This window comes from Trichomonas vaginalis, chromosome II (assembly GCF_026262505.1).
Source record: "Trichomonas vaginalis G3 chromosome II, whole genome shotgun sequence".
Taxonomy (NCBI): Eukaryota; Parabasalia; order Trichomonadida; family Trichomonadidae; genus Trichomonas; species Trichomonas vaginalis.
This window is the reverse complement of record NC_067204.1, coordinates 9,406,800-9,419,935: the sequence shown is the minus strand read 5'-3', so window position 1 is coordinate 9,419,935 and position 13,136 is coordinate 9,406,800. Positions and strand designations below refer to the sequence as shown.

The following is a 13,136-nucleotide window of genomic DNA, read 5'->3' as shown; positions in this document are numbered from 1 at the left end:
ATGATTTTAATATTTTGTGTTTTCACGCGACAAACTGCTCTTTTATGCTACGATGGAAATACCGATCAGTGTCCTCAAGATTACCTGACATTTAATGAAAGCAATTTTGCAAATTTGGATTCATTATTCAATGATACAGAAGCAAGGGTTCTATTTTGCAAATCTATACCAAACTTTTTAGAAAACCCATTATATATCGGTGAGAACAAGAAAATGCTCACATTTTTAAAATCCGATTCATTATTAGAGAAACCAAGTATTTCACTAAGTATTGATGTAAATAATGCATGTGATATGGCATTCGAAAATATTAAAGTTAATTTCAATGTCTTGGACCCTAATATCAAAAATTATCAGATTATTTTAAAGTTTATTAACTCAATTATATATGAAAATAAAGAACTTCAATTATTGAAGTCACGATGTTACACAGATTCTTATTCCTACAATTACGTTCTTCAATTTAATTTCGGTCAAATTTATCTAAATGGTAGTTTCAATAAAATATATTTTGACACAAACAGTTCAATGAATGCTACATATATTTACCAGGGTTCAGAAGTGCTAATTTATAAACCTATTAGTTCCCAAAATTTTTATTTAACTACTGATCAAGTAATTTCAATTTCTTCAATTCAAGGAGTCAAAATTGAGTATTTTATTTATTTCAATAGCTCTAAAGGATATAAATTTAATCCAAATGAAAGCTCTGATCTACTATTATACATAAAAGGAAATTTTGATGGAGTAATCACTGATTTTCCACAGCGTTCTAGACTTGCATTTTCTAAAGATTCTTCTGTTACTTTAGATTTTACAGATAATAGAACAAAATTTAATTTTGATAAGATAAGTATCCAAAGTGGTGCTACATTAAACATCACATCGAAAGCACACATTAGATTAGATATTTTAAATTTATATGCGAACTCAAAAATGAACCTTTTCCAAAACATTAATAACACAGTTAAACAAATCCATGTTGACGTAAAAAGTTTGTTTTTCCAAGGTGGTGATTACACCATTATAAATAATAATTATAATGCGAGTGAAGTACAAACTAATAAGGTAACCATTATAAAACTAATCAATACATCCTTTCCTAAAATAGTTGCAAAAATTAATTATAAAGAATACACAAAAATTTATTCAGAAGATAAAAACTCATCCCCTTCAAGATTTCAGATTAATCCAAAGGATTTAGATGAAAATGCTTCAATATATTTTGGCAATAAATATCCATTTTTCTGCACTAAATACATGGATTGTTCGAAGGTGGATATTATGACTCTTTTTCTCAAAATTGCACCAACATACAAATATTTTAGCTTAGGCGATGGAATCAATTTGACATGCGATGTTATAGATGAATATTCATGTTTTGAATACCAACTTACATCAAATATTTATCCTCTAGCTACAATAACAAATAAAGAATATAAGACAACAAAAAGTGATGTTAGATTGTTTATTATAATGGCAATATTGTCCTTGATTTCAATACTTGTCGCAATATTTATCGGATGTAAAACATAAATTTGTTTGTATTATTTAAATGTTACTTATAATAAAATAGATTCTTATTCTTCGAAACAATGTTCATTATTGATCTATCATTGAAATTGCTCAATATTGAATTAATCTTTCGCCTAAAATGTTTGGTTTAACGATATAATAAAGAAAATAAGACAACAAAAAGAAACAATTATGTTCTTAACCATGAATTTGTTTTTAATTAAATAAAAAAATAAATATAATTTTGTAATTAAAAAATAATAATCTTTATTTATCTTGTAGAGACTCTACTAATATAGTCAAGACGCTTTTCTGTAATTGCGAACTTTCCTGTGGTATTGAAAACTAATAATTTTGGTTTTTCTTCATTTGAGTACACAGCTGTGCAACATCCAAAAGCAATTTTCTCTTCATCTGATGTAGGATCAACGAGAATGATTTTATTCACATCATCATTATCTGGATCGCAATCATCTGTAAGAATTGAGAAATTCTTTGCGTAAAGTGATAATATGTTGATTTTATGTGATGTTCCAGCGTCAACAAGCTTGGCTTCATCATCTAAGTTATAATTAGGTAATTCCAACGTTTGCAATGTATTTTGAATGCCCAAAACAGATGCAACTTCAACACCACCGTCATCGCTAATAATTGTTTGGTAGAATTTGAGGTTCCAGCCCCAAATCTTAATATTAGAATGAAATGGATTGTGAGGATCTGGACGAGCTATTTCTAACTCACTCATAGGAAGTAATTTATTCACTAAAACAGTAATAAATGCACTAAGTGTCTGATCAACAGCGCCTTTTCCTGAAACTAATGAAACAGCAGATCTATTAATAACGACATTGAATGAAGGAGCAATTGGTTGTGGTGTTGCTACTATTTTGGTTGCAATAATTGTTTTGCCGAGTGAAATTAATGAAGAAGATTGGCCGTCTTTAAAGCATTTCTCGGTAATACGAATGGGTCTTGAATCATTAAAAGAACGACCATCATTTCTACTATGTTCCTTTAATAAGGAATCTTTGAGAAAATCAAGATGATTCAAAGCTTCCATTTTTGAAAAAATTTTTGACCTCTTTAGCAAAACTTTAAAATGTTGTTTCTGATACATTATTTTATGATATTATTCAAAATTTTCATATTATCTTTTCATCAATATCATGATTCAAAGATATTTGATTCAAAATTTTCAGAAATCAGAGTTATTTTACTAATAATTCGTTACAAATAAAAAACATGCTTGTATTGATACTGTCTTGAGCTAAATGATATAATCAAATCAAGAGTAAGAATAAGATAAGACATTTTCCTAATTGGAATTTATTTTTGATGAATATTCAAGCATTAAAATGTATTCATTAAGCAAACATTAATAAAATACTGAGTAAAATTATTGGATTCCGTTATTCATAGAATGGAATCAAGCGTTCATTCTGATGGATGTAAATTAGTATTAGATTATCAATAAGGTAGAAATGAAATAGTTTAATTGGTATAATAATTACATAATACGGCAGCACTTTCCTTCTGCTTCTTGTGTTGGTTCTTCAGCCTTCTTTGGTGGTGCTGGTGGATTTAGCGCGATTCTAACTGTTTCTTCAAATACTTCTTGAATATTTTTTGCCATTTTTGCAGAGCATTCAATATATTTAGCAGCACCTATCTTCTTGGCAAAGGCATCACCCTCTGCCCAAGTAATTGGTCTTCCATTCGGATCCTTTTGCTCGGTTAGTATATTTTCCCAGTCATCTCTGAGATCTGATTTGGTTCCAATTAATACAAATGGAGCTTCTGGACAGAAGTTTCTAATTTCCGACATCCATTTGTTTTCAATGTTTTCCAAGTTTGTAGGATTTACTAGCGAAAAACACATCATGAAAGCATTTGCGTTTGGATATGCCACAGGTCTTATTCTTTCATAATCTTCCTGTCCTGAAACATCCCAAAGGTTTAAATCTATAACTGTCTTATCAACTTCTAATTTTGTATTATAATTATCGAAAACTGTTGGTACATAACCATCCGGGAATTTATTTTGTGTATAAGAAATGCATAAACATGTTTTTCCAACGGCACCATCGCCTACAACGACAGCTTTGATGCTTTTCTCAGCCATTTCTGAAATTTCTTTTTGAATGATTATTGAAAAATTTATTTTTGATAGAATATTATTTAGAAGGACTAGATCAATAATTTCAATTCGCTCAAATTAAAATAACCTTAAATTGATTTTATAACAGAAAAAACAATAAGGTACAACATAATTATATTTATATATCATTTATGATAAAAATGAAGAATTCCAAATATTAAAGCCAAATGACCTTGATTAATTTTGAAAAAAATAAAATTATCGAAATCATAAGGATTAAACTCATCCATAGGAATTTCTATAGTAAACGTGTTAGAATTTACATCCAGAACCATAAAAAATGCATAAAACGAATAGTAGTAGGATAGGATGGGTTGTGTGACTTTTTTTGTAAACGTAAGAATTCATACAATATCGAGCGATTTTGTATCATTTTTTTTAACATATTAATTTTAAAATAATTTATTTTTTTATTCTTACATAAATGACCCAACAAGTAAAACCAGATAAAATAGATTATCGAATTTTAGAGGATGGTGTTCCTGTTTATATTCAAAGATTTAAAGGGAAGCAATATTATAGAATTGTTAATCCTGAATACATAAAACATTTATTTAAAAAGGAAGGCTGTGAATTATTAAACGTTAATGAATATGAAACCAATAAATCAAAATTGAAATATAAATATATTGGAAGTGATGAAAGATGCAAAGATAAAGATAAAGTTTATACAGTTTCATATAATGAATGGAAAACCAATAAGATAAGAAAACATTTAGGAGATTATGGTAAAAGTTCTGAATTCTTCAAATCTAGTATGTACGAGAGAGTAAAAGAAATTAGAAATAATTATTTTCATGAATAAAATAAACTTTAAAAATTCATGTCTTACATTTTTGAATAATTTATTTTTATTTTGTATGAAATGAGCGTCAAAACTAACAACGTTAAAAAATTAGGATTCACAAACGAGGAAATAAAGGATATATTAGATGAGATGTGTTATGAAGTTAGTAAATATTATTTAAGAAATTGTCAAAAATTTGCCGAGTTATTAAATGATTTAGATTATGATGGAAAAATGAATAAAGATGATGTTATAAATTTCTTATATCCCACATCAGAAGAAGAAAAACCTAAAGAACCTGATGTTTTCCCTGAATATTATGAAGAACGGATTAAAGATGATGAATACGATGAAATTGAAATTGAAAGACTGGAAAAAATAAGAGATGAAATAGATGAAAAAATTAAGGAATTAAGAGAAGTTGAAAATGAAGTAGAGGATTTAATGAATATCCCAGCTTCAGAATCAGAAGTTCAGAAATCTCATGAAGAAAGATATAAAAATTATGTCTCAGAATCAACACAAAATTTATTAGATGGTGAAATAGACGAAACACTTTCAGAAGAAGGTACTAAATTTATACGTAAACATAAGTTACAATTTATTGATAATGAAGAATACCCTTGTATCTTACTTTCACCACCTTTAGATTCCGAAAAATTCAAAAAAGCTCTTAAAAACGTGACATATGCAACTAATACGATTAAGAAAGAAGATCATGATATTTACACAAATTATTATTTAAAGAAATGCACAGGTGTTGATAAAGTTTTTGATTTATTAGATAAAATATCAAAAGAAACCATTGGAACCTATAAAATTTTGTGTGACTGTGGTTTCATTATTGAAGATACCAATAATGTTTCATATGAAAGAACAGCACCGAAGGAAGACGAAGTGGAAAGGTCTATACCATTCGTTATTAAGAACATAAAAGATATGAAAACTTATAAACATTATATTTATTCATTTATTTCAGAAAAAATGGAAGCAACCCATAAAACATCTTCTCATCATTTTATAGCTATTCATACATTCCTTTTCAAAGTTGTGAAATTAAATAAGACAGGAATTAGATTTAATGTATCAGGGTACGCATTCTTGAGTAAATTAAAATGTATTCGTCACGTCGCAGATGATAAAAATTTATGTGTTCTTAATTCATTTTATGGGCTTTAAAAAATAAACTTTATTTTTATTTATTTTTTATTCTTACATAAATGAACAAAAACGGAACCGCTAAAATGAATGATAATCAAATTAGAGCAGAAGGTAGAAGGTTATTTAAACGCTTTTATAACATTCCTGATGGTGTTAATCCTAAAACTCGTAGAAGCTATTTAAATGAAGCAATAGATGCATATGAAGGGTTTGACATTTCATCAGAAAGTGAGAGATTAGCGAGAATGTTAAATGTTAATATTGATTTCTATTATTGTGATCCTCAACCAGAAGACGTGGACATAAATAAGGTAGACTTTCCATTAGTGGATTCAATAATGATAGATCCAGAATTTGAAACAATAAATATTTTATTAACACAGAGTCCATGTGGAAAACTTCACGCTGACAGAATAACAGACGTTGAAGCACTCACCGGCTATAGAGTTTGTCCATATTGTAAAGAAGAAGTTTATTCTATCCGTGATGATCCAGAAAGGAAAAACCAAAGAAGATTTTTAAAGCATTGTGAGAAATGTAAAGAAAATAATGGAAGATTAATTCAAGACGTTCAGTTGCAAAAGACACAGCAACCATATGCACCACATATTACGAAACAGAAGATATATCAGTGGTTATTAGCTCATAATTTGCAGGAATATTATCAACCGACAAGATATTATATTACTTTTGACTTCGAAACATTAGAGACTAAAGAAGAATTACAACTTTCTGAGTGTGCAACTTTGAACGCTTACTTAAAACCATTCATGGTATCATCAACGGTTAAATTAAATGATAAAACATATACGAGGAATTTTTGCTTAACTTCGAGTGATTCTTTTATTTCTGATTGGATTGAGTTTTTATTTTCAACCTGTTCATTAGTTGCTAAATCAAATATTGAACAATATGAAGAATTAATGAATCCTGAAGGTCTTTCAGACCAAACGGCGGGGACTTTGTCCCATACATTAAATGAAAAACAGAAGGAAGCATTTAAAGAACTTCTAGATGAGGAATTCAATAAAGTGAATATCATAGGTTTTAATTCGGGAAAGTTTGATTTAAATTTAATTCTTCGTGATTTAAACACTGCAAAATGGAAAATAAAATCAATGCTGGGTTCATCTTCACAATTTAAGCAAATCATTGTAAAGAAAACAAACGTTCCATATGAATTGAGATTTATTGACATCAGAAATTATATAGCGGGTGGGACATTAGACCAATTCACTCAAGATTTCGGAAACAATAAATCACGTGTTAAATCCTTTTTCCCTTATCAATTCATCACATGGGAGAATTACGAAGAAGAATTATATAAAGAGGAACCATTCACTCAAGATTCATTTTATTCAGCATTAACACAAGAAACTATATCAGATAGTGATTATCAAATATATCTCAATGATGCTAAAAATTTTAAGAATAGATTAGAATATTTTATTCATTATTGCAATAAAGATGTTGAAATTATGATTGACCCAATTGATAAAATTATTGAAGAAACATTTGTTTATAAAATTGACATGCTTCATAATCTTTCTTTATCATCGAATGCTTCAATGATTCGTTACGCTTTAGCATATAAAGACTTTAATCCTAATGAAAAATATCCTGAGGAAGAGATAGAATCAAGTTTTGAATTAACGAAAAAGTATTGGAAAATAAAATTGAATCATATAAGAAACAAGATGAAAAAGCAGAAAGGGATACTAAAAATAATGTTTCAATGGATGATTTTCAATACTATCACGATTTAATCCTTTCATCTAAATGCAAAATGTGTGGTAAAGCGTTTACATATGCAAATAAACCAACATTAGATAGAATCGATAATGAAAAAACCACATACCAAAGAAAATTGTCAGTTAATGTGTTGTTATTGCAATGTCGTAAAATCAAATAAAGATGAAGATGTTCAACGTTTAAGAATCAATTTAAGAAATTACGCATTAAAAAATAATTTACCAATGACTTTAGATTCAGTTGAAGCTTATCACATTCTCCGTAATGGAATTACTGGTGGTCTATCAAATGTTCAACATCGTGTTAATCTTAAAGGAATCACGCACATTAATAAATCATATAATCCAGAAACTAAAACTGTATCAAATGAGGACACCACCAACATTATGACTCATTTCGTTGGTGTTGACTTTAATTCATTATATCCTTCATCATTTTCATCTAATCCTCATGATTTCATTCAATATACTGACCATAAAATGTATATGCCGGGAAGATTGAATGGTGTTATCATTTGTGATACAGCAACAAAGAAAGCAAAAGCACTGGGAATAATTAAGAAGAAAAATACTTTATTTGTGGCTGAAGTAAAGGGTCACATTGATGAAAAATACATTAATGATTACATAAACTTTTTACCGATAATAAGAAACTTAGATATTATCACAGATGAAAAAAACAATTGGCAGTTTTATGTATAATTACATGAAATCAAACAATCTACCAGTTGACCAGAAACAGAGGAAATTAACTCAGTTAGCATCAACACACAACCAATATCAACCATTTTCTTCTTATTATCTTTGGTATCTAATCGACAGGTTTCATTTTATCATCGATGATATTCAATCAATTTTAACATTTACTAAAAACACTTGCTTTAATGAATTTGCGAACAAATTTATGAACGAAAGACAAAAGGCTGAATTAGAAGGAAATAAAGGAAAAAGTTTATTTTGTAAGATTTCGCTTAATGGATCATATGGTTACGATGCAATGAATACACAAAATTACGCAAAGACTAAAATAATGAATGCACAGAAGGCACGCGTTGCATGTATGTCAAATAAGTTTAAAAACATAAGAGAAATAGGTGAGGATACATATCAAGTGATGCTTAAAGATAGATTTTATAGATGTGATACATGTTTACAAGAGTCATTCTTCACTTTAGATAATGCTAAATACTGGTATTTGGTTCATTTTATGATTTTATGTATAAATGCATGGATGTTAATCGTTTTCATTTCATTGAAGGTGATACCGATTCATCTTATTGGGCAATCGCTGGCGACCCAAATCTTCCTAACACTCAAGCATTTCAAGCAATTGTTACCAATAAACAATTTTATGATAAAAACATTTTCAAATTCGCACCTTTTGATTTCTTTTGTTTTGATGAGAAATTTAAACCTAAATTAAAGAATAAAGCTGAAGAAAAAGCACATGAGAAAAAATTATTGGGTTTAGCAATTGAGAAACAAGGTGATAACATGGTTGCTTTATGTCCTAAGTGTTATACATCATTCAACGGTTCAATTGATGGGGGTGATTTTAAAAAGATTGCACAAAAAATGAAGGGTGTTAGTTTAAGACAAAATAAGCAATTAACACCTAAAAATTATTTGGATATAATAAATGATAAAGTGATATTTGATGGTCAGAATATTAATTTACAACTTAAAAATGGGTCAATGACTCGCTTAACAATCAGTAAGACTGCATTAACAGGAGCACACACTAAGGCTGTATGTTGTGAAAATGGATGTTGTATGCCATTTATTTAATACAATTTAAAATTTTATTTTTAATGAAATGCCACAGAAGAGACAAAAGGAACCGTTAATGATGGTTTTGATACTATGATTCAAAGAGGTGGGCACCATTAAAACATTTATTTTATTTTTATATAAATGGATAACGTACATTTAAAAAATTTAATTGCTGATTTAGTACTTTATCAAAATTTTCTTAGTTATTATGAATTAAAATCATATCTCCAAAAATATAATAAAAATATAACGGGTGATGATATGGAATATTATTATCCATATTATAAAAATGAAATTTTGAAATATCATGATAAAATAATTTCTAAAATTAAAGACAAAATTAAAAATAATGAATATACAAAGGGAAAAACTAAATCACAGCTTAAACAGTTGAACGATTTCAAAAGTAAAGTATTAACAGAAGAAGATATTGATGAATTATATAAATTATATAATCCTGAGCCACAAAAACCAAAGAAGAAAAAGCCGAGCTCTAAAGTAGCAAATGTTCAACAGCTAAAGGTGCAAAACGCTCAGGTCCTTCAGACCATAAATGAAACACAAGCTTTAATTTATGATTCATTAGTTAAACCATATTCAGCCCGACTTTTAAATGAAGATCAACTTTTGGAATTCATCCTTCAACATAAACTCGAAGTGGGAAAGTATATCAAACCTTTATATACAGCATATTTAAAACAAATGAATAGAATACATCCAGAATTAATGAAAGGAAAATCAACAACTAAAACTTCATCATCCAAAATCAAAGCAGATAAAATTAAACCACTTGCAATACCAAAACCTCCAACGACAGTACCTCCTCCTTCAGTTAATCCTTCATCATTCACTTTATTATATCCATTTCAATCACCAAAGAAACAAAAAGATTTTAAAAAGGATTTCAAGATATTAAATAAACCAATTGACCCGAAAATTCAACCGTTAAAGGAAAAATTTAGTCGCCCTTCATTTGCACCATATCCATATTCATACGAAATCGATCATCTGGAATATTCAAAAGGAAACGTTACTTATTTATTTGCCATTAACATTAACACTAGATATTTATATTGCATTCCAGTGAAAGGGAAAACAGAACAGGAAACAAGAAGAGCTATTCAATACTTACTAGATCATGAAAGAGTAGATAATATCAGGGGTGATGGCGATAAAGGATTTCAGGCAACTATGACTCATTATTTCCCACAAATTAATTTTTTCTTTTCATCCTCTCCATATACGTTTCATAATAAAATAGTTGATGCGGTAATGAGAACTCTTAGAGATGCGTTAGGGGTTAACGGTCAGATATACTGGGATGGAAATCATGACTCCATCATACAGCAGTTAATATATTATTATAATAATACATGGCATAGAACTATAAACATGAAACCAGTGGAAATGAAAAATGATATTTCAAAAGAATGGGAATATATTAGAAAGCAAATGGAAAGGTTAAATGATGTTAAACGTGAACAAATTAATTCGGGCTCATGAATTTTAAACAAGGGGATAAAGTTTTGATTCATCTCGATTATGGAAAAACTGATAAATCAATGACAAAAAGAAGACGAAGATTTGACACAATAACTGAATTTGTTAGATATATTAACGGCAATGCATTAGTTGAAGTTGACAATAAATTAATAGAAATTCCGATTTATTTTATTACTCCATTATATTTAAATAATATTTAATTTTTTTTATTTCGTAAGAAATGAGTGACAACAAAGCAGCCAAGAGTCCAGACAATGAATATAAAAAGAAACTAAACAGAATTAAATCAAAAATATGCTATTACAAAAAGAAGTCGCAATGCGGTGGGGTTGATGCCCATAAAACTAATGGAACTGAAAACGATGAAGAGAAGAAGGAAATAATCGAAAAGTTAGAAACTTACCGTTCAATCCTTAAACTGAGTGAAGCAAAAATAAAAGAATTTAATAGAATAAATAAATTGATTGGAAGAGATGAATTTAATAAAGATGAATTTTTAAACTCAATCCAAATTTAATTTTTATTTTTCTTTGACAACATCTCGAATAACTGAAAGTGTCACTACGTCACCATGTCACCAGGTTAATTAACTTCTCTTAAAAATGATGACAACATGACATTTTGACAACAGGTACGAAAGGAGGAAGGCATTTATGAATTATTTTTGAAGAACTGAAAGTGTCACTACGTCACCATGTCACCAGGTTAATTAACTTCTCTTAAAAATGATGACAACATGACATTTTGACAACACAGCGGGATTAATGCAAAAATAAATTCCAATCATACTTTATAAAGCTTCATTTACAGGTATTTCATCGTTAATGTTTTGTCATGATTTCATCGTTAATGTTTTGTCAAAACTTCTTCGTTAATGCTTTGTCAAGAATATAACAACCGCCGGAATTCAGACGGTTGCTTTTTATACAAAATTCACACAGGAAAATTCTTGAGTTTTGGCTTGACCTCAAAACAAGCATTTTATGAGCTTACTAAGGGCGTTATGAATGAATTCAAAGGTATTTGCATACATCCTGACCTCGTTCATTTTGTTGCTGAATTCAATAAAAATATATTTTAGGTGAAGAGGTGAGATTTCACCTGTTTTCTCACCTAATTTTTCACCCCAGTTATTTTATAAGCGTTTTACATGAATTGTACGATGTATATTTGAAATTCTAAACAATTTCGTAGCTTCTATTTCTTCTGTCAGTATGTCAAAAGTTTTAAAAATGCCGAAAGTTTCTTTATACTTCTTCTTGACGTCAGATAAAAGGAAATCATCAGCTGTGGGATAGTTTTTGTTCAGAAATGCTAACATGTCCATTTTATCTTCTGCTGGTTTCTCTACTTCTTTCTTTAAGGCAGCATATCTCTTTGACGGAGTAGTTATATTTCCTCATTGCTGCTTTACATTTTGAACATTGCGGATTCATTTTTGCGTTATACATTGAAATTTGACCTGCTAGAACAACTAAGGCGTCAATGGTTTTCTTTAACTCAAAAGTTGTTGGTTTTATTTGTCCATTCCTTATTTTACATCTTTTATCTTTATCTCTTATCTGCCATACACATTCAGCAACTAATGAAACAAAGTTGTCGTATGTCTTAAACTCCCCAGATTTATATATGTCAGAGATGTTCTTATATACCATGTCGCAATCTCTTGTTCATAACTTTATGGTTGCAATGAAAACCAAGGAATTCATAGTTTACTTTACGTATGAACTTCTTTATTTCTACTGAATCAGTTGGTTTCACTTCTATTTCATCGAATTCAGGAATAGTTAGTTTTTGCTGCTGAATTTCAGGCAATTTGGGTAAATGGTCAATAATGTCCTGCATGTCATAAAGATACTGTTCATTTGTTTCATCTTTCGCACTACAGTCTAAATTACTTGTTAAAAGTTCTTGCTTAATTCTTTGTATTTCTGTCTCAAAAGTATATGAAGAAGGAATAAAGCTTTTCATCTCTACCAACATTGACGTAGGATTCATGACTAGCGAGTTTGGTGAAGTTGTTGTTTGAATTGTTGTTGTGCCGATTGTTGAAATCATATCTTTTATACAAAATAAAAAATAAATAAAAATAAAACTAACTTTATTTTTTCTATCTTAAGGAAATTCATGAAAATTCACGAGAAAGCAAAAGCAATCTGAGCCGCTAAGCGGTGAGGGTGAGAAAACAGGTGAAATCTCACCTCTTCACCTAAAATATATTTTTGTCTGATTTACACTCATTACGATGAAGTCATGACAAATCATTTCCCGACTGTTGTCAAAATGTCATGTTGTCTCATTTTTTCAGAGAAGTTAAATAACCTGGTAGCACATGGTAACATGGTAGCACCTTCAGTTCTTCAAAAATAATTAATTATTGAATAACCTAAAAACCATTAACGTAAACATTAACGTAAACATTATTTCTGCAGTTCATCCATTACTTCATTACCTAATTAATTACAGACATAAAATATATTTAGTTCAT

General features: G+C 29.0%; 4 protein-coding genes and 2 pseudogenes across 6 annotated transcripts, besides 1 other annotated feature; 3 read left to right on the top strand and 3 right to left on the bottom strand.

Moving 5' to 3' along the window:
* On the top strand, positions 1 to 1,536 carry TVAGG3_0513930 (uncharacterized protein; the record flags this gene model as incomplete). Its single annotated transcript, XM_001305647.1, has 1 exon — positions 1 to 1,536. One exon carries the CDS (start codon positions 1 to 3, stop codon positions 1,534 to 1,536), a length of 1,536 nt encoding a protein of 511 aa, XP_001305648.1.
* Positions 1,537 to 1,786: 250 nt separating this feature from the next.
* Positions 1,787 to 2,575, bottom strand: TVAGG3_0513920 (exosome complex exonuclease ribosomal RNA processing protein family; the record flags this gene model as incomplete). The annotated part of the gene is made up of 1 exon (XM_001305646.1): positions 1,787 to 2,575. One exon carries the CDS (start codon positions 2,573 to 2,575, stop codon positions 1,787 to 1,789), a length of 789 nt encoding a protein of 262 aa, XP_001305647.1.
* Positions 2,576 to 2,990: 415 nt separating this feature from the next.
* Positions 2,991 to 3,637, bottom strand: TVAGG3_0513910 (small GTPase mediated signal transduction; the record flags this gene model as incomplete). The annotated part of the gene is made up of 1 exon (XM_001305645.1): positions 3,023 to 3,637. The coding sequence occupies one exon, from the start codon at positions 3,635 to 3,637 to the stop codon at positions 3,023 to 3,025; it is 615 nt and encodes a 204-aa protein (XP_001305646.1).
* A 750-nt stretch (positions 3,638 to 4,387) lies between these two features.
* Positions 4,388 to 13,136: part of a mobile genetic element that runs on past the window's edge.
* Positions 8,403 to 9,160, top strand: TVAGG3_0513890 (annotated as a pseudogene). Its single transcript has one exon. A coding segment is annotated over exon 1 (758 nt).
* Positions 10,869 to 11,165, top strand: TVAGG3_0513880 (uncharacterized protein; the record flags this gene model as incomplete). Its single annotated transcript, XM_001283244.1, has 1 exon — positions 10,869 to 11,165. One exon carries the CDS (start codon positions 10,869 to 10,871, stop codon positions 11,163 to 11,165), a length of 297 nt encoding a protein of 98 aa, XP_001283245.1.
* Positions 12,040 to 12,706, bottom strand: TVAGG3_0513870 (annotated as a pseudogene). Its single transcript has one exon. A coding segment is annotated over exon 1 (667 nt).